The sequence below is a fragment of the Neovison vison genome, chromosome 5 (assembly GCF_020171115.1).
Source record: "Neovison vison isolate M4711 chromosome 5, ASM_NN_V1, whole genome shotgun sequence".
Lineage (NCBI taxonomy): Eukaryota > Metazoa > Chordata > Mammalia > Carnivora > Mustelidae > Neogale > Neogale vison.
The window spans coordinates 64,110,571-64,136,262 of NC_058095.1; the positions used below are offsets into that span (position 1 = coordinate 64,110,571).

The 25,692-nt window shown below is 45.8% G+C and overlaps 1 protein-coding gene across 4 annotated transcripts in view; it reads right to left on the reverse strand.

Annotated features, from left to right (window-relative positions):
• Positions 1-25,692, reverse strand: part of SPECC1 (sperm antigen with calponin homology and coiled-coil domains 1) — a 281,456-nt gene that overhangs the window by 53,967 nt on the left and 201,797 nt on the right. For all 4 annotated transcript variants that reach the window (XM_044249204.1, XM_044249203.1, XM_044249205.1 and 1 more), the window contains 5 exons: positions 25,274-25,419; positions 24,081-24,181; positions 19,472-19,553; positions 16,096-16,252; positions 11,363-11,465 (listed from right to left, as the gene is read on the reverse strand). In XM_044249204.1, coding sequence (XP_044105139.1) covers positions 11,363-11,465; positions 16,096-16,252; positions 19,472-19,553; positions 24,081-24,181; positions 25,274-25,419 — 589 coding nt within the window. The remainder of the gene's footprint in view (positions 1-11,362; positions 11,466-16,095; positions 16,253-19,471; positions 19,554-24,080; positions 24,182-25,273; positions 25,420-25,692) is intronic.

The following is a 25,692-nucleotide window of genomic DNA, read 5'->3' on the forward strand; positions in this document are numbered from 1 at the left end:
AACCACTTTGATGACACTAAATAAATCACAGCATTGTACGTTTTCTCTGAGTTGGGCATGGTGGCCCTCCCGAGACCCGTCTCAAAAAAGATAACAACAAACAGAGCTCCGCAGGGCCCGCCAGTCCACAGGCTGTTCGCTGTTGGGCGAGCATATGCTAGTACTTGTCTGTGGGAACTCAGAGAGAGAAAAACAGAGGCCACCAGCGATGTGGGTGTTCCTTCCAGATGCAAAATAAGATTTGTTTTGGACAACACAAAGACTGCTTTTTTCTCTGACAGAGAAGAAGACACAGCTCCCAGCTCATGGGCTCAAAAGAGGTTCAAGGAGGCCTGTACATGCCTCCCTGACACTACAGCTACCCTTCCCCAACCCAGGTCTTGCAAGGCAAAAACTCAGATAGGTTTTGAAGTCAGTCTCTTGCTCTCTAACACTTGTTTGTTGCTACCTGAAATGCAAGAGCCACGTATGATTTGTGTAACAGAAGATACTTGTGTACATTTGTATCGCGGGGAGGGGTCTGCCAACTTTTTCTGGAAAGGGCCAGATGGTAAATAATTTTGTAGGTATAATGGCCCAAAAGGCTCTACTGTAAGGACTCAACCCTGTAGCTGTAGTACCAGAGTTACAAGCAAAATGTCTCAGGATGACTGTGTTTCAGTGACCGTGTTCCAATAAAACTTTATTTAGAAGAACATGTGGTAACCTCGATTTGGCCCCGGGGCCCCAGGGCTGAACACTGATCTGAGTGGAGGCTTAAGTCTACCGTTACAGGATCAGACCTACATTATTATTATTTCAAATGGCAAAGCTTTGGGAATACCAAATGTTCACTTTACTGTCTTTGAAAAATAAGATGGGGCGGGGCCAAGAGAAAATTCTGAGTTATAATCTGTGCAATTCGGGGAAAGGACATTTGAAGTGTAGCGCTTGGAAAAGTGCCATTTTTCTTTTTCTTAAAGATTTTACTTATTTGAGAGAGAGAAAGTGTGCGCACAGGCCAGGGAAGAGCCAGAGAGAGGGAGAAGCTTTCAGGACCTGAGATCATGACTGAGCCAAAGGCAGACGCTTAACTGACGGAGCCACCCAGGCACCCCCTGTCCTAATATATGTTTGATGCAAAGAATATATTTGGGTTATATAAAGTGAATACCTGTGAATCCCATCTCCCAAATAAAAATCAGAGTACCAATACCTTGTGCATCTATTTTATTTCAATTAGTTTTTAATATACAAGGTAGTACCCAGGTATGTTTTTGAAAGTTCTATTTAAGATTTATTTATTTATTTATTTATTTTTAAAGATTTTATTTATTTATTTGACAGAGAGAAATCACAAGTAGATGGAGAGGCAGGCAGAGAGAGAGAGAGGGAAGCAGGCTCCCTGCTGAGCAGAGAGCCCGATGCGGGACCCGATCCCAGGACCCTGAGATCACGACCCGAGCCGAAGGCAGCGGCTCAACCCACTGAGCCACCCAGGCGCCCCTCTATTTAAGATTTAAAATTTATATTCCACTTTCCTACTCCCCAACTACCTGTTATCTGTCACCTTCCTGATGCCCCATGAAAGCTCTTCCTACTGCTGTTTTAAAAAATAAATAATTGCTTCACTGAGATATCATTCACATAAAGTTAACTTTTTAAGAAAAGATTTTATTTTTGTATCGCTGTGGTCCACAGAGAAGGCTGGAGAAGGTAGCAAGGAGATGCTGTATCAGCTACTACAGCCTTAAAACATAGTTGGTGTCTCTTTGGACTTTAAAATTGTTCCTATGCAGTTTATTTTATTTTTGTTTAATCAAATATACAAGAGGGTTTTTCCACGGGGGGGAAAATAAAAAGATTTTATTTATTTATCTGACAGAGAGAGATCACAAGTAGACCGACAGGCAGGCAGAGAGAGAGATAGAGGGAAGCAGGCTCCCTGCTGAGCAGAGAGCCTGATGCGGGACTCGATCCCAGGACCCTGAGATCATGACCTGAGCCGAAGGCAGCGGCTTAACCCACTGAGCCACCCAGGCGCCCCTGGCTGCTTTCTTTAAAAGATGCAATTTTAGGGGTGCTGGGTGGCTCAGTCAGTAACGCGTCTGCCTTCAGCTCAGGTCATGATCTTGGAGTCCTGGGACTGAGCTCCCGGTGGGGCTCCCCACTCAGCAGGGAGTCTGCTTCTCCCTCTTCCTCCGCCTCTCCCCCCTGCTCCGGCACTCTCTCTCTTGCAAAAATAGGTAAATTAAAACTTTCAAAAAAATAAAGATTCTCTCTTTCACTGTGCCCCGCCCCCTTGCTTGCTTGCTCTAAAAAAATTTTTTTTCTAATTATCATGCCTGTTAGTGCTTACAATTTTTTAAATTTACATGGAGTTCACCATATTGAGCTCAAGGCCCAGCTGCCATGAAGGCAGTCAGAGCCTGCACTGTAGGGAAGGTCTTCAAAGCTCTGGGAAGTATGGATGATCACTAATTCCCTTGGAGAGCAGGGAGGAATGCAAGGGAACACCCAGAGCAAAGGTGCGTATGACTTAAGATGTCACCAACCACTTCTCCCTGAGCTAAGGCCAAGCTACCATTCCTCCTTTTGTGCTTAACTCCCACCCAGGAGCCCTGAGCCCCATTTTCACTGGGAATGAACCCACGATCCACTCTCCAGTTGGTCCCAACCCACCTAGTACTTTGCCCGCTGTCGTGCCCAGCCAGCGTCCCAACCCTCTAACACATCAGGCTGCTTTCTGCCCCAACCTCTCGCTCTCAGGGTTCCCTCTGCCTGTCCACTGGTCTGGCTCTTCCTGTCATTCTGGGCTGAGGGAACACGACATCCTTGGACAGCCCTTCCTGATCTAGGGTGCCCTCCACCCCGTCACCCTCCACTGTCCTGCTCCACACACTCCTTGGGCCTGTTCCCCTGGCCCTTCTCTTCTCTTTCTTTGTCGTCTGCCCCCCTTTGCTGTGGGTCTAGACCTGGCTGCTGAACACAGTAAGGAGTGGGCGTTCGGTATATATTTGCTTAGACTACGCACGTTTTCATAAAATCAGTTTGGTGACTCCCACACCCCAACCTTGGACGAAAACTAGTCTGATCATCTCATGATTTAAATTCGCCTGACTGTCCCGGGTCATCGTCAGAAGTGTCCCTGCGATGTTCTCTCAGAAACTGCCAGGAGCCCTCTGAGCCACTCTGGTAAAGTGACAGCAACACCCAGTTCCTAATGACCGTAGCAGAGGTCCTATCAGGGCTTCACACCTCACTCCTCCGTCTCAGTGCTCAGTGTTTGGGAAAGAAAATAAGAAGCCACTCAAAATTTGATGCAGCCTGTTTAAAATGAAAAGATTAAATGTGAATCACAATGCGACGTGATGGGATGATTTGGGGGAAAAAACTGTGCTGCCGGCAACTAGATTTTCTTACTAAACTGCATTACTTAAATTATCTTAGTAAAGATAAGGAAGAGATAATTAGATGATATTTACACACCAGGGACTAGAGAAGCATCTGGAAGAAAAACCCTAGAAAGGGCAAAGGTCTTTTTTTTTTTAAAAAATATATATATTTAATTTATTTATTTGTCAGAGAGAGCGCGAGAGCGAGCACACGCAGAGAGGCAGGCAGAGATAGAGAAGCAGGCTCCCCACTGAGCAAAAAGCCCGATGTGGGACTCCATCCCAGGACGCTGGGCTCATGACCTGAGCTGAAGGCAGCCGCTTAACCAACTGAGCCACCCAGGCGTCGAAAGGGCAAAGGTCTTAAGGGAATTGGAACCCATGGGGCTCTTGTCGCTGTCAGAAATGACATCCTGACAAGGGGAAGGAGCTCCCTGGGCTATTCAACTATTCCAAAAGCTTCTGGTTTGATCTCTCAGGAATTAAAGCCTTTGCCTCTGAAGGATAGTCTAGCAGCACAGCTTACAAGGGAGGCTACAGGATACTTACCAACATACAGAACACGTTATCAGAAGACGGAGGTTCACTTGAGTAAGAAATGAACTCGAGACTTAATGATAAATAACCCACTGCTCTCTCCATATGTGCTGGTTTTCTCATTTGTCAGAAAACTTCAGAATCATTGGGTCTAGCATTACAGTCTGACACAGCAGTGCCTCTAGCAAATCCAAATCCACCTATGAAAGCTTGTTCTCCCTCACATCTTGGGCCAAAGGGAACTTTCTAGCACTAAGGTGTGGGGAGTGCTGAGGTCTTACCAATACCCAGAAAACAGTACGGGAGGGGGCCTCCCCGCAGTTGTGAAGTCAACCACTTTAGTGAGGCAGTGTGCTCTGCCATTGCTATCCCTGTCATGGAGCCCTTGGACCTCAGCAAGGCTAAGGATGGTCATTGTACTTGACCTTCTCCCCTCCCTCCACTGAGGGACCAGTCCTGGATGAGTGAGTGGAATTCAGCTGTAAATCTCTGCACGGGCCTCGCCCCTCCCAAGAAGCGTGAGGAGGCACAGCCACCGCACAAGTCTGTAGGTGGCACCCTGGCTGTGTTCCTAGGGCCCAGCTGTGCCCTGACCAGTGAGGCCAACCCTGGTGATTCCGTCAAGGTCAAAGGGAAATTTAAAAGGATGAGCTCTGCCAACACCCTGAGCGAACTTTAAGCTTATGAAAGCTGATTCTGGCCCAGGGCCTCGAGGGAAGAGCCCCACTGAGCTAATAAGAAGTGGGTGTTGTTTCCACCGCTAAATCTGTACTAAATCACAGCAAAGGAAAACTAAAAGAGTGGAGTGTTTGGGACCACAAGGTAACAGAGAATCCCACAGTTTCTTCCTCAGGTCAGACTATTTACTTTTCCTAGATGATTAACCCACAATGTCTGTTCAGGACATTCGTGTTCCTGTGGTTCCTGTCCGTTGATGCTTCTAATTTTTTACAACACACAGGCTTTTGGCAAGTTGAGATCCAGAACCGAAAGTGTTTTCTTTTTTCCTTCCTTCCTTCCTTCTTCTTTCTTTCCTTCTTTCCCCTTCCTTCCTTTCTCTCTCTTTTTCTTTCTTGATTTTACGTATTTGACAGAGAGAACACAAGCAGGGGGAGCAGCAGGCAGAGGAACAGGGAGAAGCAGGCTCCCTACTGAGCCACCCAGGCGCCCCCACAATAAGAGTTTTCTTAGGCAGAGGTGAGACTCTCAGATCTGAGGTTCTCAAAGCTGCAGGCACTCAAGAATGGCCTGAGGCCCAGGACCCCCGCCGGGGGTACTGCAATTCCTGAGATCTAGGGTCAGGCCCCAGCATATACACTGCCTAAACATTCCTCGGTGCCTTAAGGAGTAGTTAGCACTGACAACTGGGCCTGGTGGCAGCATTCTAAGACACCCCCACTATCTCCACTACATGGTGTTTCTTCCATGATCTGTTAGGTCACCTGGCAAAGGGATTTGACAAACGGAATTAAGCTTGCTAATGAGCCAGCCCTAAAACAGGGAGATTTTCTGGGTGGGCCTAACCTTATCACATGAGGCTTTATTTATTTAGAAAAAAAAATTTCTTTTTTAAAAGATTTTATTTATTTATTTGACAGACAGAGATCACAAGTAGGCAGAGAGGCAGGCAGAGAGAGAGAGAGAGAGAGAGGAGAAAGCAGGCTCCCTGCTGAGCAGAGAGCCCAACATGGGGCTCGATCCCAGGACTCTGAGATCATGACCCCAGCTGAAGGCAGTGGCTTAACCCACTGAGCCACCCAGGCACCTCTAGAAAAATATTTTTTAAGGATTTTATTTAATTGAGAGAGAGAGAGAGAACACAAGTGAGGGGAATGGAAGGCAAAGAGAGAATCGGGCTCCCCTCTGAGCAGGGACCCCCAATAAGGGGCTCGATTTCGGGCTCCTGAGATCATGACCTGAGCTGAAGGCAGAAGTCAGAGATCCAAAGTGTCCACATGAGCGGAATGTGATGGCCGCTGGTGACTGAGGAGGAAAGGGGCCATGTGGAAATAATCTGACCAGCCTCCAGCTGCTGAGTGTGACCCTGGCTGACACCCGCAAGAAAGTGGGGGCCCTCGGTCTTAGAACCAGGGAACCTGTCACCAGCCTGAGAAGCACCTGGTGGGTTCTTTCCCCGAGCCTCCAGGTGAGAACACTGCTCAGCAGACACCCGATTTCCAGCTACATCTTGCTGGACTTCGGACCTCTAAAAACTGTGAGCTCATAAACAGGTGTTTTAAGTACCTGAGCCTGGGACTTCATTACACAGCAAAAGAGAAGTACACCAGTGACTTTGAAAGCAATGCAAATAGCTGACCACTTCTACCCAAACTATTTTTAAATTCTATCTCCCGTAGGAGGGGATCTAAATATCATGGTACATATTTCTTGCCTCTAGAACACTAATCTAATGCTCTAATTTGACATTTGAAGTCTGAGGCCACTAAAACCTTAAAACTCAGCCCATTAAAACATGCTAAAAGTTATGGATTTCAGCTTTGGAGAGGTAGGTGAGATATAGGTAACTACCACCTGTGCCCTCCACCAATTAATCACCAGGGTTGACCACACTGGCCAGGCACAGCAGGGCCCTAGGAACATAGCCAGGGTGACACCTACAGACTTGTGCGGTGGCTGTGCCTCCTCACACTTCTTGGGAGGGGCGAGGCCCATGTAGAGATTTACAGCTGAATTCCACTCACTCATCCAGGACAGGTCCCTCAGTGGAGGGAGGGGAGAAGCTAAAGTACAATGACCATCCTTAGCCTTGCTGAGGTCCAAGGGCTCCACGACAGGGGCAGCAATGGCAGAGGACACTGCAGCGCCAAAGTGGTTGACTTCACAACTGCGGGGAGCCCCCCTCCCATACTGTTTTCTGGGTATTGGTAGGACCTCAGCATTCCCGAGGCCTTAGCGCTAGAAAGTCCCAGTTTCCTTGCTGGCTATCAGCCAGGGACCTCTCTCGGCTCCTGATGGGCCCCCTTGACCTTCAAGCCCACCAATGGTGCAATGAATCCTTATGATGCTTCAGAGGAAACGCCAGTTTTTAAAGGGTTCATGTGTTAGGTCTACCCAGACCACCTCCCTTTTGCCATATGTGGAGAGGGAATTATTTAAGGGAGAGGGTCACTGGGGGTCATTCTTAGAATTCTGCCTATCACCGCCACCATCTTGTCTTCTGGCCCCCTAGAGAACCCCAAAAAGGGGTTCTCTGCATGAGAGATGCAAATTTCTGTCATAACCCTAAAGAAGGAATTAAAGGCAGATTAAAAAAGGGAGATGTAGGGTTCCACGGGTCCAACCTATCCTGGGCTTGGGATATAGTTCCCAGGCAGCCTGTGGACCGAGAGTAAATTTACAAGGGCTTCCTGGAACCCTGTTTCTAAAAAGAAAATCTACGGAAATTTGAGTGGAGTAGAATGTCTAGAACGGTCTCCTCTTTGCTGAGAGCCACTTGGAGCTCAGAGCAGGCCTCACTCTGGACTGACTGCATGTTCATGTCCCCCCTGAATCTCAGTTCTGGGGCTACCTCAAGACACCCAAAGCTGAACCTGGGGCTCTGCAGAGGGTCTGACCCACCGTTCTACCTTTTCAGAGCTGCCACCGTGTGTTACTTAAATTCCAGAGGATGCAATTGCTAAGGTAACGATGTTTTCTCATTTTGACCTTCCAGGCTTAGAACCTGGTGTGGGATGGATAAACCTTGATGAAAAGATGCAAGTCTTCCCCTCCATCAGGGAAAGTGAGCCATGACTCATGTGTCACCTCCCTGGCCTTCGTAAGATGGTGGCGTCATCCACACACCTGGCACTCCTAAGCCTCCTACACAGACCTTTCTCCACAGTACACTCAAGTACGTATCTTACTTTTTAATCAGAATCATCGGTCTGCGTGAAGATGGAAGCTCCATGAGAGCAGAAATTCTGCTTGTTTTCTTTTCTTTTTTAAAGATTTTATTTATCCATTTGACAGACAGAGATCACAAGTAGCAGAGGCAGGCAGAGAGAGAGGGAAGCAGAGAGCTTGATGCGTGGCTCGATCCCAGGACCCTGGGATCATGACCTGAGCCAAAAACAGAGGCTTTAACCCACTGAGTCACCCACGCGCTTCTCTGTCTGTTTTCTTCACTGCTGATGTCCCAGAACTGAAAATACAAGGGGAAACCAAACAGATCCCTCCCTAAAAAGCCACTGAATTAATATATGGAGAGTTTTGACAGAACCCACCGTGCTATACTCTGATGGGCTGAAAAGAAAGTTCTTTCAAGTGAAAATGTACATGGCTACTGCCTTTTTTTTTTTTTTTTTAGCAGAATTGTCTGAGTTTTCTACAATTTACTTTTGGCTTCCTGAGTCAGAGAGAACAATCTTTAGAAGGCTTAAGAAGCATCTCAGACAAATAGGTCTAGATAGAGGATATTCTGCAAGGAGTAAATGAATCAGACACATATGACTTATGTTTCCCTTTAAATTTACAGAGATTTAACGACAAATTAAAAAAAATACTCTTCAGGCAGAATGAGTTTTGGGTTTCATCAAGCATAACATGCTTTGAGAACTTGTACAAGATGTTCACAAAACAAAATATCACTACGGCAGGAAATATAATTCTCGCTCTTATGATGGCAAATAGCCGATTGTATAATCCCCCCCTGCATTCTAATTATAATAACACTCCATGCCAAAGGACCGATTCCTTCTGGAAATTTTCATCGTCTCTTTGTGTCCATCTAGCACTTTCCTCAATCCACTTCTGTAAGGTGGGGAAATGATAGCTCAGTCAAGTGGCCATGACCATGTGCGGCTCAGCCAGGGCCACCCTTACTTGTTCCTGGCCTTTCTGAGGCCACCCCTACATCCCTTACCCTAAAGCCCCCCAGAATCAGCTTTCTCTCCCCCACTCCTTAAGCTTCTCCATTTCCTCAGCAATGTGGCTGATGTGCGGAGGGAGGCTGTCATTGGGGTGGCCTGCCTTTACAGGGTGGTTTCGACCCTCAGAGTGGGCTGAAGCAGGGGGCTCAGAGAGCAGCTAAAGGAGAAAACAATGCACTGGAAGCAAAGCTTATACTCTGGGGGTCTTTCTTACTGGCCACTAACCCAACTAATTTTTTTCCTCTTTCTTTTTTAGCAGAAACTGGGGGGGAAAAAAAGGTCATGTCAAAGATATAAAACACTTCTATTCTTGGGTAGAATCTGATTTTAAGACCCTTGACTCCTGCTATTATAAAGACAATCCCAGTCCTGCTGCCGCTCAAGTATCTGGGGCCTGGCTCCTGGCTGAGGCCTTGTTTTCTTGCTGGGGTCTTTCTTTCTCTGTCCCCAACCCCCTCAAAGCTTAAGGTTGGGGAAGGAGTGTTGGGGTACCGGAATCTTCAGAATTTTTAGCAAAGTGGGGTAAAGGTGTGGGAAAGCAGGGCCTGCGTGGAGAGAAGGGAGGAGATGACAAGTTTATTTTGATTATTTAACATTTATTTATTTATTTAAGTCATCTCCGCACCCAAAGTGGGGCTCAAAGTCATGACCCCTTGATCAAGAGTCACATGCTCTACTGACTGAGCTAGTCAGGCGCCCTGGAGATGGCAATTTTAAAGAGGGCTGCTATTTAATAGGAAAGGGAACACAATCCAACTTACAAAAGAAAACATTGGAGAGTATTTTTGTGTCCTTGGAACAGACAAAGATTTCTGAAATAGGACGCAGAAAGCACTAGCCACTGGGAAAAGATGGATAAATGAGATGTCATTAAAATGAAAGACCTCGTTCAACAAAAAAGCAAAAATTCAAGCCACTGTGGGAGCAGACATTTGCAATACCTCTATTTGACAAAGGACGGATATCTAGACTATATCAAGGGCTCCTGAAAGCAACCAGAGAAAGACAGACAATCTGATTTTATTCTACCTTTTTTTTAAAAAGGTTTTATTTTTTAAAAAAGGTTTTATTTATTTATTTGACAGAGGGAGAGAGAGATCACAAGTAGGCAGAGAGGCAGGCAGAGAGAGGGGGAAGCAGGCTCCCCGCTGAGCAGAGAGTCCGATGCAGGGCTCGATCCCAGGACCCTGAGATCATGATCTGAGTGTAAGAGGCTTAACCCACTGAGCCACCCAGGCGCCCTGACAATCTGATTTTAAGACAGGCAAGAGACCTACAGTGCACATCCTCAAAGAGATTACCCTGATGTCGCCCACTTAGCATGTGGAAAAGTCCTTGGCCTCATTGGCCAGCAGGGAAGTTCAAGTCCCAAGCACAAAGAGATGTCACTACACACTTATGCAAAGACTGGGAGTAATAAGACTGGTGTTGTCGGTGAAAATGCAGAGGAACGATCTCGCCTCTCTTCCTGAGGGCAGGGCAGGGGGAAGCAAACCACACAACTGTTTCAGAAATCTGTTTGGCACAATCTTGAATATGGGCACACCCAATGGTCCAGTAATTTCACTTCTAGGTATAGATCCAGAAAGAATGAGTGCACCTGTGTTCTGAGAGAAATGCACGAGAACGCACCAGCACCACGTAACGACAGCCCTGAACTGGAAATAACTCATCCATCCAGCAAGAGGGGAAGGGGCGGATAAATAATGGGTGTGATCCCACAACAGGTTCCAAAGGGTGAAGAAAATGAACAAACCAGAGAAGCCTTGATGACTTCATATCGCAGGGTAAGAGCTGGATGCAGGTATGACAGGTTTTGATTGCATTTATGTAAAGTTCAAGTGCAGGCAAAACTAATACAGCATTTAGGGATGCCTTCTTTTTGCAGAAAACCATGAGGAAAAGACCTGAAGACAGCACTTGCCTTTGGGAGTGGGGAAGGGCTAGGATCAGAAAGTCACACAAGAGGTTTGGGGGAATTGACAATGCTCTGTTTCTGGAAGGGAGTAGTGACGGCCTGGGTTTTCGCGTCATAATGGCCCATGAAACTGTACCTGCTATTTGGTGAATTTTTAACTTTGTATATGGTATTTCATAATAACAAAGCTTACACTTCTATCAAGCATTACTTCCTCGTGTAACCTTCCCAGAAGACAAATACTGTCTTGATAAACTGAAACTTTAAACGCAAACAGCTCTAAAGTAACAGAAAAAATGGGGCCTTTGTGTCAATCAGAGGGAGGCACCCTCTTTGGGAAGGTGCTTCAGCCAAGGCTGTCTTCCCTGGACTGAGGCAGCCTGTTGGGCCCATTGTTTGTGGAGACTACATCTCCTCTGAGTAAAGAAAAAGGTGGCCCTTCTGCAGGAGACGAGGACCTCCACTGAGGTCCACGGCTTGTTGGGTGGACTGGCTCTCAGTTCCATTTGGCACCAGAGTAAACCCTACCACCACTGTGGCCTTCCCTAGGAGAACAGAAGGGCAACAATTAGATGCCAAGCATATGCATGCACAGGACAAATATGGGCCCAGGATTGCTGCTGCCCAGAGCTGGATGGAGGCTGGCCGACGCTGTCACTCACCGCGTAGCCTTCTGTCTTCTTCTGGCACCATTTCAGGAGAGCGTTACGCTTGGAGCCACCATATTCCCGGGCCAAGGCAGCCAGCGGGTCTCTTCTTTCCACGCTGGTTAGAAAGAAGAGCACAGAGTAAAGAGAAGATGCTAATGTTCAGAAGCCTCAAGTACATATAAGACAAATAACTAGATTAGAAAAGCCAAAGTCTAGGTCAACCCAGGGAGACTCAAGATAAACAACCAAATCGGTCCCATTAATAGTGCATTTTACTATGTGTCATGATACGGAAGAAAAATTAATTTGTACTTCTTAGCTATCAGAAGTCTGAAAAGAGGCTGTTTTTGCTTTTGTTTTTGTTTTTTTAAATCCATCTGTTGGCTCTGTCCACCTAGCCCTCAACTGACTTAAGTACAGTGCCATTTTAACTGAAGACGCTATAGAAAAAAACACTCCACAAGCTTCAAGACTTCACCTTATCTACATAACATATAAAAGGAAGACTGAAAGGGCATTGAAAAACACCAGATTGGCTGGTGCTGGTAAGGAGATACCAGGTGATCATCAGTAAAAATGACTCAAAACAGGGTCTTTGCACACTCCAAAGGGGCCCTCGGTGTGTACTACGTTAACTCAATCCTGAGCACCTGCTTAGTCAAAGGAAATGATTTTACTAATTAATACACAACAGCATTCTAATTCTCAGTTTGCTGTAGACATCTGTTAATCTTTACGCTACCTAAGATTATTCATATACTACCAAGGGATTTAAGACCACACAGTGTCTTCCACGATGACTACTGTAAACCGAGAATTAGATTCCCCCAGCGATAGAACAGCATGAAGGAGAGCAGGAACGAAACAGCTGATGTATCTCTGGAACATTCGCTGTTAAAAGGCAATTTATGAGCATGTGTACCCCCTGAACAGCATGGGGAATAGAGGTGCTGGCCCCACACACAGCTGAAAACCCATGTACGACTTTTGATTTCCCCTGAACTTAACCACGAATAGCCCACTGGGGACAGGAAGCCTCATCGATAACATACAGTCAATGAGCACAAATTTTTTAGGTTATATATATTGTACACTACAGTCCTACAATAAAGTAAGCTAGAGAAAGAACATAGTAAGAAAATGATAGAAAGGAGAAAATAAATATATAATACTGTATTGTACTTATCAGAAAGAAATCCACATACGAGTGGACCTGTCCAATTCAAAGCCCATGAAATAGGATTCACCCCTAGATGTGTGTATCATCAGAGCACATATGCAAGAATGCTCATAGTAGCACTTTTTATACTAAAAAACTGAAAACAATCAAATGTACATCCTCAAGAAAATGGGAGAACAGCAGTGTATTCCTACAATGGAACACTGTACAGCAATAAAAACTGATGAATTACAGATGTATGCAGTAACTTGAACAGCAGGAACAATTTTGAAAAAAAAAACACAACATGTGTCCATGTATACAAAATTTTTTTTTTTTTAAAGATTTTATTTATTTATTTGAGAGAGAGAGACAGTGAAAGAGAGCATGAGCGAGGAGAAGGTCAGAGAGCGAAGCAGACTCCCCATGGAGCTGGGAGCCTGATGTGGGACTCGATCCCGGGACTCCAGGATCACGCCCTGAGCCGAAGGCAGTCGTCCAACCAACTGAGCCACCCAGGCGTCCCCAAAATTTTTAACTTAGTAACATATTGTTGATATTGTCTGGGGATACAAGCATCCACTGTGAGAACTGGGAAAGAAAAGCAAAGGACGACATATACCATAGTCAGAGACAATGGTGGCCCTGGAGTGGGGCAGAGAAGGGGGGGCTGCCAGGAGATTTCAACAGTAATAATAACTTTATTTTCCTCAAACTGGAAGGTCGATATCCAGCAGCATTGTTGTTTTTATACCTTACACACATTTTATTGTTACTGTTTTGTAACATTCTGATACTTAATAAAAATACTTTTTAAAAAAAGACTTTATTTATTTATTTGACAGACCGAGATCACAAGTAGGCAGAGAGAGAGAGGAAGGGAAGCAGGCTCCCTGCTGAGCCAGAGAGCCCGATGCGGGGCTCAATCCCAGGACACTAGTATCATGACCTGAGCCTAAGGCAGAGGCTTTAACCCACTGAGCCACCCAGGCACCCTCTTAATAAAAACACTTAAAAAAATATTTTCTTTATTTGTTTGAGAGCAAGAGAGCGAGCACAAGTGGGGACAGAGGGGGCAGAGGGAGAAGCCAACTCCCCCCTGAGCAGGGAGCCCAACACAGGGGTCCATCCAAGGACCCTGGGATCATGACCTGAGCCAAAGGCAGCAGCTTCACTGACTGAGCCACCGAGGTGCCCCTTAATAAAAATACTTTAAAAATATTTCTAGGAGTAATAGGATGATTGAGGACCTCAGCCACCTGAATTAAGGTAGAGAGATTTTTAAGAAAATGTCATACTTGCATTAAAAATTTTCTTATGTAATTTGATGGCTGTTTCCCTTGCACCTGGTATATTTGTAAACTTAAGTCCCCAAGTTTCTGTGGTCAGAGTCACTGTTAACTATGAAGTTATGGTAACTGTGCCTGTTTGTTACTTCATCGCTGAGAACTTAATATCTAAGTCTGACAAACTAGGGAAGACTGAAATGCAGGTTTAGAAAAGAGCTTCTGTATCCATGGATGACCACAACACTAACAGAACAGGTTTCTTTCTTTCTTTTTTTTTTTAAAGACTTTATTTATTCATTTGACAGAGATCACCAGTAGGCGGAGAGAGAGAGGAAGGGAAGCAGGCTCCCTGCTGAGCAGAGAGCCCGATGCGGGGCTCGATCCCAGGACCCTGGGATCATGACCTGAGCAGAAGGCAGAGGCTTTAACCCACTGAGCCACCTAGGCACCCCCAGAACAGGTTTCTTTAAAAAATAATGTTAACTAGATACAACACTCCCTCCAAATTAATAATAATAGGATGAGAACTACCAAAACAAGTGATTTCTATCCTGTCATTTGTTTGTCGCAATGACGTGAATATGAAAATAAAATAACACATTAATCACTAATTTAATCTTTCATGATGAAGGGTGATAATATAAATTGCATATTAACATACACATAGCCTTTTTGTATGTGTTTCTGGCATGAAGAAAAGAGCAGTTTCAGGTTAGCACTAATTCAGGGCCTTAAAAGCAGTTTTGATCACTTAAATCTCCTGTGCATAAACAAGGCTAATATGTAGTATCTGAGGCTTTAAGTTGAATCTCTGAAAGGCATGACTTCATCTATTTGGGTCCAAATACACACTACACCCAAAGATCTGCCAAGAGTTGAACTTATTCAGACTTTCATAAAATCCTTTACAATACCCATAATGGTAGTTAGCATGTCCGTCAAGCAGCTGTTACTCCCCAAGCAGCTAGTTCTGTATATTCATCTGTCTACCTGTTCCCAACACTGGCTGGCCCGGCACTGTGTGTGTAGCACGGCCCTGGGGCCCAGGAAAGAGACCGACACGTGAGATAAGATTTACTGTGTACTACAGCACAGCCTAAATACATGGGGACAAAGGCTCACACGGCACGACAGTGCATTAAATACCCAGCATGAGCCTAAGACATGGAAGGCAAAGAAGGGGGCTGTCGGCGCCCCCCGGGTGGCTGGCTACCAGCCTGTGGAGGGTTTGAATTTGCAAGGGAAGCACTCAGGAGTGTGAGAGGACAGGAGGGAGATGATTCAGGCTGGGCCCTTGTGAGTGGTCGCAGAAGCTTGTGTCAGCTGCAAAGGCTGAGAATGGAAGTGGCAGGTGAGCTGGGGGGTGCCAAGCCGCAGGGAACGCAGGGAGTAGAACGAGGAGCATGGGTGGAAGGGTGCATGACAAATCAGGGGAGGTTTCTGAGAAGGTCTGCACAGGATGCTCTTCCTGTTTTCGAAGATGGACTCCACGTGGAGAAGCCTCGGGAGAGGTGAGGGTGGCGGAGTGGCTGGAGGAGGCTTGCCGGGGCCTGGGGGAGCAGGAACACTGAACAGGGAGAGGTGGCAGAGGCGGGAGCCACGCCAGGCCTCTGGTGGCCACCCTGGCCGTCTCTGTCCTCTCTTTCTCCCCTGCCCTCCCCCTCTCATCACTGCCAGTGTACTTGTGATGCTGACTTCAAAGCGCCCCTCTAATCCTTCCCATATGCACTGTTTCCTGTACCACTACTCAAAATCCAAATACGAATCCCACAAAGTTAGTGGTTCCTCCCTGCTTTACCAAAAAGAGTAGAAACCTCTAACCTTGGCAATGGAGACCATTCACAACCTCCCTTTCCAGCGGTGATAATCTGAGCATCTGTCTGCCTCCCCAGCCCATACTAGGAGATGATGATGCGTCTGCCTGGGCTGGTCCTCATGAGGCCCCCAGGACAGTCTAACCAAAGGAAACCACCCCCAGCTCCCTGAATGTTGTGTAGGGCTCCTCACGGGAACCCCCACAGGCCCCCTGGAAGAAATGCTGCCTCCCCCTTTCCAGACTTCTTAACCCAACTAATGACCCCCCAAGAGTCTGCGTCCACTCTGGTTTCACGGCCCTATTTCATTTTGCACGGTCCTGCTGTCCAGGGCCCGCTTCCCATGCTGAAGGCACGTTCTTTGTCTGGTTGTTTTCATTAAGGAAAAATACACATACAAGTAAACTGACCACAGGCAGTGAAAACAGAAGGAAGATTACAAGGCCACCAGCCCAGTGAGGTCTTACTGTGTAAACATGATACCTGAGTTTGCTCTGCGGTTTCAAGCCCCCAGTGGACGTGCTCAGCAGCCTCGTGTTCCCGAAGCCCAGAGAAGGGGGTCTGCTCAGGGACTCCAGCGAGGGACTCTTCCGGAGATAAGGGTCCGGTTTCAGGTCCTCACCCCTTCCCTTTAAAAGATCTGTGTGGAGAACAACATAGTCACCTATTCCTAGAAGAGAAAATTCACCTAGAAGAGAAATTTGACTGGTCACCACACCTTCTTCTCAAGTACAACAGAATTCTCATTGGATTCCTAAGTATAAATATATAATAAATTTAAGTTTATAGAGTTAAGTAAAAAAATGCACATCGGGACATGGCCTTTTCTAGAAAGGATTCTCCAGGCAGGGCTGACTACATAATTCACAGAGACTAATGCCAAATTAGCCCCTCATTCAAAAATTATGAAGAATTTCAAGATGGCACCCTTGGAGCCGTGAACCAAAGCCCTTCTACACCCTCGGCACAGGTCCTACCCCCTCAGAGCCAGCCCTGCTCCCAGTAAAGCACTTTGTTTGAACTGACAGGCATCTGAGAGAGAGAGAGCTGGCTGGAAGATACCCAGTGGGATTTTCAAATCACAGGTGGCAGCAGGCAAAAAGCTGGGTACCAAGAACAGTAACGATTTTATAGGAAAAAAAAAAAAGCCATTCCAGTCCTAGGGTCTGGCTGGCTAAAAATAAGCGAACATAAATTCTTTAAAGACTCCTTTCTGCTGTTCTATTAGGAGTTAAAACCGGTTAATGAAACAGGCAGAACCCTCCGGATGGTATTTCCTGAAGGACCACCAGAGCACAGATCGGGAGAAAACATTGAGAGTGTCTGGTTTATACTGACAAAGGCAACAGGAGCTCAGAGAACAAGGGTGGCTTGCTCAATGCCACACGACAGGTCTCTGTGACCAGGCTGAACCCACGGTCGCCTCCTATGACACCGTAAATAGTCATGGAAGAAAACAATGCTTGTATGGCTAAGAGCCGCCAATTATGGGTAGCAAAGTGGGGAGTGAGGCTAATGAGCTTGGAAGAGGAAAGGAAAAACAGTGCTTACATCACTAAAGAGAACAACAAAAACAGCGCATTAATCTCCTTTCAGCAGCTTCTGATGACCTCAAAGCTGGCAAGGCTAACCCGAGCAAGCAGTTTTTACCGCGTAACCCTTTTTTAGTACAGTAAATAGAATCATCCGTAGACAGGTGTCTGGTGGGGCAAAGCAGGGGCACTGAAAAGGAATGGTTTACTTTGGGGCAAGAACTACTAGGGTTTGAGCGCCAGATTTAGCTTGTCAATTAAAATGACGGCTTCTTCGCACAAAAGGCAATGTGGGAGGGACAGAGAAGACACAAATATTGTGACCAAAAGCTCATGTGGTACTTAAAAACATGGTTAAGATGGTATGTTTTGTGTTACGGGTATTTTAGCCACAATTACAAAAACAAAACAAAACAAAAATAAGCTTGCCTAGGAATACATCACTGTGCCCGTAACCAAGTTATCCCCGATTTTCCACTACACAGCAAGTGTAGAGAATGCAAATCAGGCGGGTTTCCAATATTCTGTTTTGACCTCCCTTCCATTTCTAGGAAGGGGGAACTTGTCTGCACCGAAAAAAGAGCCTGCTCTACTGGCTTCATTCACCCTTTGTTTTTTTTTTTTTTTCTCTTATTCTCCTGTCCTTAGACAGAATTTCCTTCTTTATTTATTTAACACAAAGAGAGATCACAAGTAGGCAGAGAGGCAGGCAGAGAGAGACGGGTAAGCAGGCTCCTCGCTGAGCAGAGAGTCTGATGCGGGGCTCGATCCCAGAACCCTGAGATCATGACCTGACCTGAAGGCAGAGGCTTAACCCACTGAGCCACCCAGGCACCCCTAGCATTTCCTTCTTCCTCGGAATCATTATTCTGACTCCAAGTCCTCATATGATAAGCTTTTATCACTTCTTTATGACGTTGCTGATCAGAGTAATCCCCTGCCTTGTTACCAGAAGGCAGCATGGTAGAAAGAATCAGAAAAAAATCCCACCCTGGTCCCAGAGCTTTCTAGTTATGCAGTCCGGATTTCTGGCTTTCTTGCCCTGCTAGAGGCACCAGTAAATAATTTGTTTAGTGTTATTTTCATCTTTTCTGTGGCTTTACAGTAAGAACACACAGTCCTACACATATATTTCTGAGGCACATACTTGGGACAAGCTTACCCTTCTGCTAATGTCTGCTCTCACAGGTGAACTGAGCAGAAAGGGAACAGAAGCTAAGGTCAAGGTCACCCCTTCTGCTCAGCCCACAGCCAGCTGCGTTTACTCAGCCCCTGGAGTGAACCTCTGAGGGAGACAGCACTATTTCCAACCCAGAGATGAGGAAACCACACCCCCAGGAGGTAGAATGATGGGGCCAAGAGACAAGCCCACCCCTGGGTGCCCAGCTCTGTAACTGCGGCTTCACATTGGCCAACCAGCACTCGAGGCGCAGGAGTGACAAAGCGACAGGGAGGATTGTGGATTCCAACCACGGTGTCACCAGCAGGGTCCGGATTTTAAAAAATACCAGAGTAACAACAGGAAGAGGGCCACATTCAAAGGCAAAGACAGGACGAAAGAGGCATATTTTAGGAATTGTGGAAGCAAAGAGACCTTCAGAATCAGATAAGATTTTTTTTTTCTAAAAATAGTTACTTCTAAAGATGGTTAAGATATTCTCTTGAGATTCCATAAAAAAACAAACAAACAAAAAACTCCCCAAAGCTAGACATCTCTCCCAAACAGATGCACACTGAGAAGTACAGTGGCAGGAAGCAGGATCTAACATCCCGAACACAGAGTCTTAAATTGTTTGGAATAAATGCCATCAACTATTTTTCTAAGCTCGGTTTCAGGCAAAGAAGAAAAGTAAACCTCACAAAATAAGAGGTCAAACGTATTTGCTGTTTTTTTAAATTTTTAATTTTTAAAATATTTTATTTATTTATTTGACAGAGAGAGAGAGAGAGAGATATCACAAGTAGGCAGAGAGGCAGGCAGAGAGAGATGGGTAAGCAGGCTCCTCGCTGAGCAGAGAGCCTGATGCACGTCTCGATCCCAGAACCCTAAGATCATGACCCGAGTTGAAGGCAGAGGCTTAACCCACTGAGCCACCCAGGTGCCCCTGTTTTTTTTTTTTAAGAGTTTATTCATTTATTTGTCAGAAAGAGAGAAAGACAGAGAGAGCACAAGCAGGAGGGAGGAGCAGAGGGAGAGGGAGAAGCAGACTCCCTGCTGAGCAAGGAGCCCTATAAGGACATGGGGCTAGGGACCTGAGCCGAAGGCAGACCCTTAACTAACTGAACCACACAGGCATCCCAAAAGTGTTTGCTCCTTAAGGTATTACCTGAAAGGGGAAGGTCTGGAAGATCCAAACGCTGAGTCACACCTTTGCTGGCCGGCCGAACACTGCTGTACGTTGAATGCCTCTAAAAAAACCAAAGGGCACACCAGCATGGTGAGCTTGTGACACCTGATACGTAAACATGGTGTGTGTATGCATGCGTCCATGCAACAGTTCTCAAGCTCATAGGAATCACCAGGGTTAGCTTTTAAAACAACTTATTTTTTCAATATCTTTTTTTAAAAAAAGAATGTATTTATTCATTTGATGAGGGGTGGGGTGGGGAGCGGGGGGAAGCAGACTCCCTGCTGAGCAGGGATTTTCCCCCCACCCCATCTCTGCCTTGGGGCTCTGATCCGAGGACCCTGAGATCATGACCTGAGCTGAAGGCAGATGCTTAGCCAACTGAGCCACCCAGGTGCCCTGAGGGTGGGGGGGACGTAATCATTATTAATCAGCTTTGTGAGTACCTTCCTGGAAAATTCTATGTATATTCTAGGGGGTGGGTAAAAACATTGATTTTTAACGGCCAACAGATATATGGAAACATGCTCAGTATCACTCATCATTGGGGAAGTGCAAATCAAAACCACAGTGATAGGGGGGTGGGAGGTTGGGGTACCAGGTGGTGGGTATTATAGAGGGCACAGCTTGCATGGAGCACTGGGTGTGGTGAAAAAATAATGAATACTGTTCTTCTGAAAGTAAATAAATTGGGAAAAAAAAAAAGGAAAAAAAAACCACAGTGATATATCACCTCACACCTGTTTGGAGGGTCATTATTTTAAAAAATGAGAGAGAGAGAGAATAACAAGTGTTAGCAAAAATGTGGAAAAATTGGAATTTTTGTGCACTGCTGGCGAGAATGGAAAATGGTGCATCCACTATAGAAAATAGTAGGAATGGGGGCGCCTGGGTGGCTCAGTGGGTTAAGCCGCTGCCTTTGGCTCAGGTCATGATCTCAGGGTCCTGGGATCGAGTCCCGCATCGGGTTCTCTGTTCAGCGGGGAGCCTGCCTCCTCCTCTCTCTCTCTCTGCCTGCCTCTCTGCCTACTTGTGATCTCTGTCAAATAAATAAATAAAATCTTAAAAAAAAAAAAAAGAAAATAGTAGGGATGTTCCTCAAAAAATTAAAAATAGAGCTCCTGTACCACCCAGTAGTCCCACTTCTGGGCCTATACCCCAAACAACTGAAAACAGAATCCAGAAGAGATGTTTTGCACGCCCATGTTCCTGGCAGCATTACTCACAATAGCCAAGAGCTCGGAACAAACTACCCGTCCATGGACAGATGAATGGGATAAAAAAAAATGCAGTCTGTATGCACAATGGAATATTAATCAGTCTTAAAAAGAAGGAAATCCTGGAACAAATCTGGGAGGACGGTACTGTCAGGTTGGGCGGGACCACATCTGTGGCAGTGGGAGCCTAAAGCGGCTGCTGTGTTTTGACAGAAGCAGTAGTTCTAGGCAAGCCCTTAGAGAAAGCCTTGCCAGAAATAGAAGTTCCTTTCACCGGCCAACTTTTGAGATGTTTTGGGAACCTTTCTTGGAAGCGCAGTGGACACCAGAGCTCTCCCTGTATTCAATTCCTTTCTGCGGGATGGGATGGGCTAAAGTGATTTCCGGTATCTGGAAGCTAAGGGTGATTGATACGTTCTCCTGCAGGAAGAACTTCTTAAGTGGGTGAAACCCATGGAAGGAATTTCCCTGTACTGTTTTTGTAGGAAGGTGCATCAACAGAGGAGTGCTTAAACAGATCACCGCATGCCACACAGCCTTTAAGAAGAATGCATTATTTCTCCAAACACTGACAGTTGAAGATGTCTCTGGTGTATTCCTTCACTCATTCAACAAATATTTATTGAGCTTCTACTGTGATATGACTGTGTGCCAGCCACTGTTGCAGACAAGAGGTATAACAGCAAGCAAAACCTTTCTCTGTGCTGGATGTAGAGTTTGCTTAAGATTCCCTCTCTCTTTCCCTCTCCCGCCTCTCCCCCTGCTCACATGTGCACACATGCGCCCACTCTCTCTCTTTAAAAAAAAAATCCGTGCCCTCAGGGACTACATTCCAATGACAAGTGAAATGAGTCCGTGTCTGAACAATGTGCAGTGTAATCCAATTTATGAAACTTTCTCTTCCTCCCTACACACACACACACATTTTATGAAAGAAAAACACCTAGAAGGATACACAACAAGCCATAAACAGTGGTTATTTCTGGAGCTAGGGAGCAAGAGAGAGTTCTTAACTCACTCTCTCTCTCTCTTTTCTTTTTTTTGAGATTTATTTATTTGAGGGAGAGGGACAGAGATAGCCAGAAGAGATCATGAGCAGAGAAGCGAGGGAGAAGCAGGCTCCCCGCTAAGCAGGGAGCCTGACGTGAAGCTCGATCCCAAGACTCTGGGATCATGACCTGAGCTGAAGGCAGAGGCTTAACTGACTGAGCCACTCTAGTGTCCCTAACACATTCTCTTTTCAAGTGACTAGAGCAGTATGACAGTAATCTAAGGTTAACAGAGGTCAGAATGATGGCTACGTTATTAGATTACCCACTGGGTGGATAAGGAGAGGGCCTTAATGATTCAATGAAGATGCTTTATCTTGGTGTTAGGTACATGGGTGTGTGTATACAGAAACATTCAAGCTGTATTTAAAAGGCGTGTGCTTTACTTTATACATGAATCAGAGCCGGTGGTGTGCACCTGCTCACAAGGGCCAATTATTAAATCTTCAGGAATTTTGCAAGCTAGTTTTCAACATGGCCCCTATTAAGATTAAATTATATTATAAGCAAAAGTAATAAATACTCAAAACTCTCTGCTTCCTATTTATTAGTCTTCCCACGATGACTGGGGTTACTTACACTTATTCCACCTGTTTTCTAGAAATACGTGATAAATGTCTCTTCTCAACTCCACGTTCACTGACGTCACGGAGCTAGCTGGATGCTGGCGACAATCGGAATACAAACCCACGCTTTTACTCCCTGGCAAGACGCCAGCTGTTAAATGTTTTGTCAGCAACCTTGTGTGTGTAGCTCAATGAATTTAAGTCAAAATGAAGCATGATGTTTCAGTTTCATTTAAAAACTCGGTGATTATTGGAATATAAGTAATTGCTTTACTTGGTTTTACATATGAAGAAGTATAAAGTATCTTCCAGGGCAAAAAAGTTAAAAAAAAAAAAAAAAAGAAAAAAAAAGAAAAATTGAAAAGATCCCAAACAACAGGGGCGCCAGGGTGGCTCAGTCGTTAAGTGTCTACCTTCGGCTCAGGTCATGGTCCCAAAGTCCTGGGATTGAACCCCGCATGGGGCTCCCTACTTGACAGGAAGCCTGCTTCTCCCTCTCCGGCTCTCCGGTGCTTGTGATCTCTCTCTCACTGTGTCTCTCTGTCATAAATGAACAAAATCTTAAAAATAAGGGGAGGGGGACACGCCTGGGTGGCTCAGTGGGTTAAGCCTCTGCCTTTGACTCAGGTCATGATCGCAGGGTCCAGGGATTGAGCCCCACATTGGGCTCTCTGCTCAGTGGGGAGTCTGCTTCCCCCTCTTTCTGCCTGCCTCTCTGCTTACTTGTGATCTATCTCAATGTCCCCCCTCCAAAAAAAAAAAAAAATCCCAAACAACATACACTGGCTGCTAAGGACACCAAAAAAGGGTACTTGTGAATGACATTGCCCTTGGCTCAGCAGGAGCTGCTGAATGTTATTATAACATGGAAAGTCTCGGTCTTAGAAAATGCCAAGAGGGGCGCCTGGTTGGCTCCGTTAGTGGAGCGTGCAACTCTTGATCTAGGGGTTGTGAGCTCCCAGGTTGGGTGTGGAGATTACTTAAAAATAAAATCTTAAAATAAATAAAAGAAAAGAAAATGCCAACAGGCCAAGAAGCTCTGGTCTAGAACCTTCAGAATATGTCAAAGGTGACACAGATTGCCCAGTGAACTCTAAGAATTTATAAATGGTAAACATTTTCTCTCTCTGGGGTGCTTTAAAAACAAAATAAAACACTTCCTTGAGAAAAATATCTAGTTCAATATCCACTTCTGGTAAAAATTATAGTCTTCATTGAACTGAAAACTTCAGATGTATCTTATGGGGAACAAAATGTCATTAACAAATCGTATGAGGTTTATATGGTGTCTCTCTCAGAACTTTATTAAGCCTCAAACTGTAATTTTTTTTAAAAAAGGCTTTATGTATTTATTTGAGAGAGGGAGGGAGAGAGAGAGAGAGAGAGAGAGAGGGAGAGAGAGAACACTAGCATGCACAAGCCACAGGGGGAGGAGGGAGGGTAGAGCAGAGGCAGAGGGAGAAGCAGATTCCCTACTGAACAGAGAGCGTGATGCGGGGCTCGATCCCAGGACCCAGAGATCATGACCTGTGCCAAAGGCAGACACTTAACTGACTGAGCCACCCAGGCACCCATCAAAATCGCAATTTTTCAATGGAAGTTTCGCTATTACTATTCATGGTTTATTAAAAATGATGTTCAATATGCCTCAAAAATACACCAAGTGGTTTTCACTTCTTGTTTCCTGAGCATGAGCCAGCATCATGGACCCTCGTGGCCTGGACCACCACCCACACATCCAAGACCCTCAAAATACCTGCATTGGGGAGACAGCAGCGGCGGGAGCAGTCCTTACTGGAATCCCACTCAGGGGACTTCTGGGGGCTTTATGGACAGAAATATTCTGTCCGGCTCCACCTGCCAAGAAAAGAAATGGGAACATTTCTATGTAGTTTCAGTTCCAAGTAGCAAAGAGTAGTTCCTGATTTGTTCTTATAAAACCATCCCATACTGCTTATAACAGATTACATTTACTCTGTTCTCTTTCCTCTGGACTAGTGTTGAACTGGGGGGGGGGCAGTCAATTGAATGGTCTTAGAGGTGGGACCCCAGGGGACAAGAAAACACACATAATGAGGTATCTACGGTAAGAAGGAACAGGAAAGTTCGTGCACAAACTATTATTGTTAACGGGAAGTGTCCCATCTTCATGGACTGAATGTAGTCAATGGGCTTTTGCATCTTTTAATATTCGTGGTCTTGTCTTAATCTGAGCTGCGAACTCTTTTAGCAAAGACCACCAGGTATGTCCTAGCATTATCTATGACTTCAGTCTCTCTACACGACAGGCATAACTGCTGTGGTCGAGAGAAGAAATACACTGCTATTTTGGACAGAGGTGTACTCGGTTTCCTCTATTTACTATATTTTTGTGTGTATGGATGTGCGTTTTTCTCATATATATAGTTAACAGTGAAGAAAGGTGAATTGGTGAGCCAGAGAGATGTTTCTAGAAAAAGCTGGGAATGTATCAAGACCAGGAATGACAGGTCAGCACAGGTGGTCACACACAAGACCAGGCAGAGAAAAGTCTAAGAGGGGAGGTGGGGAAGGCCAGGGGTCCTGCTAGACAGCCAACTGCACAGACTCAACACCTTGTTTCCTAGGAAACGAAGCCTCTGGTTGGCCCAGCTAAGAGGGAAGTGGTCGTAACCTGAGTTTAATGGAGGCAGAAAAGGAAGGTGGCAAGTCTGTAATTAAAGCTACGGGAGAGATGGAGAGAAAGAGGAGGTTTTGTTACATGTGAGCCAGACTCCTCACTGTCGTCTTCCTGGAGCGTCTGCCGGGCTGCAGCAAGTGTCTGGGATACAGTGACTCCTCGTGGAATGATCTAGACTGAGCCCCTGTGGTTGCATCCCCTCGGGGCCAGTGTTGGAGTAGAGACAGGCTTGATATACGGGGCCATGGTCTGCATAGGAGTTCTGCTCATGAGACGAAATGATGAAATACCTGGCCGTCCCAAGTCGAACGACTTGATGAGGGACTTAACAGTGGTCGCAGATTCCGATGGCGTTGGAGACGTCCTGCTCATGTACACGCCATGCCAGCGGCCGGGAGCCTCAACCCCGGGTGGCTCCGACTCTTCGTTAACGGGTCTGCATGGTAAAGAGCATATCCAATTGAGAAGGCGGAGGGTTCCCATGGGGGGTGGGGGGAGACACAGATAACGACAGACCTAAATCTGAAAGGAGGACCCCCAATTTCAAATCCCTCTTCAGGAAATAATATAGGGCTTGCTCTCAATTTTCATAGAGGCGTTTTCTTGGGAATGGCCAGAAATAGTTATTTTTAGAGGCAGAGTGACTTGACATTAATTCTAAATTTTTAAGATTTTATTTATTTATTTGATAGACAGCACAAATAGGCAG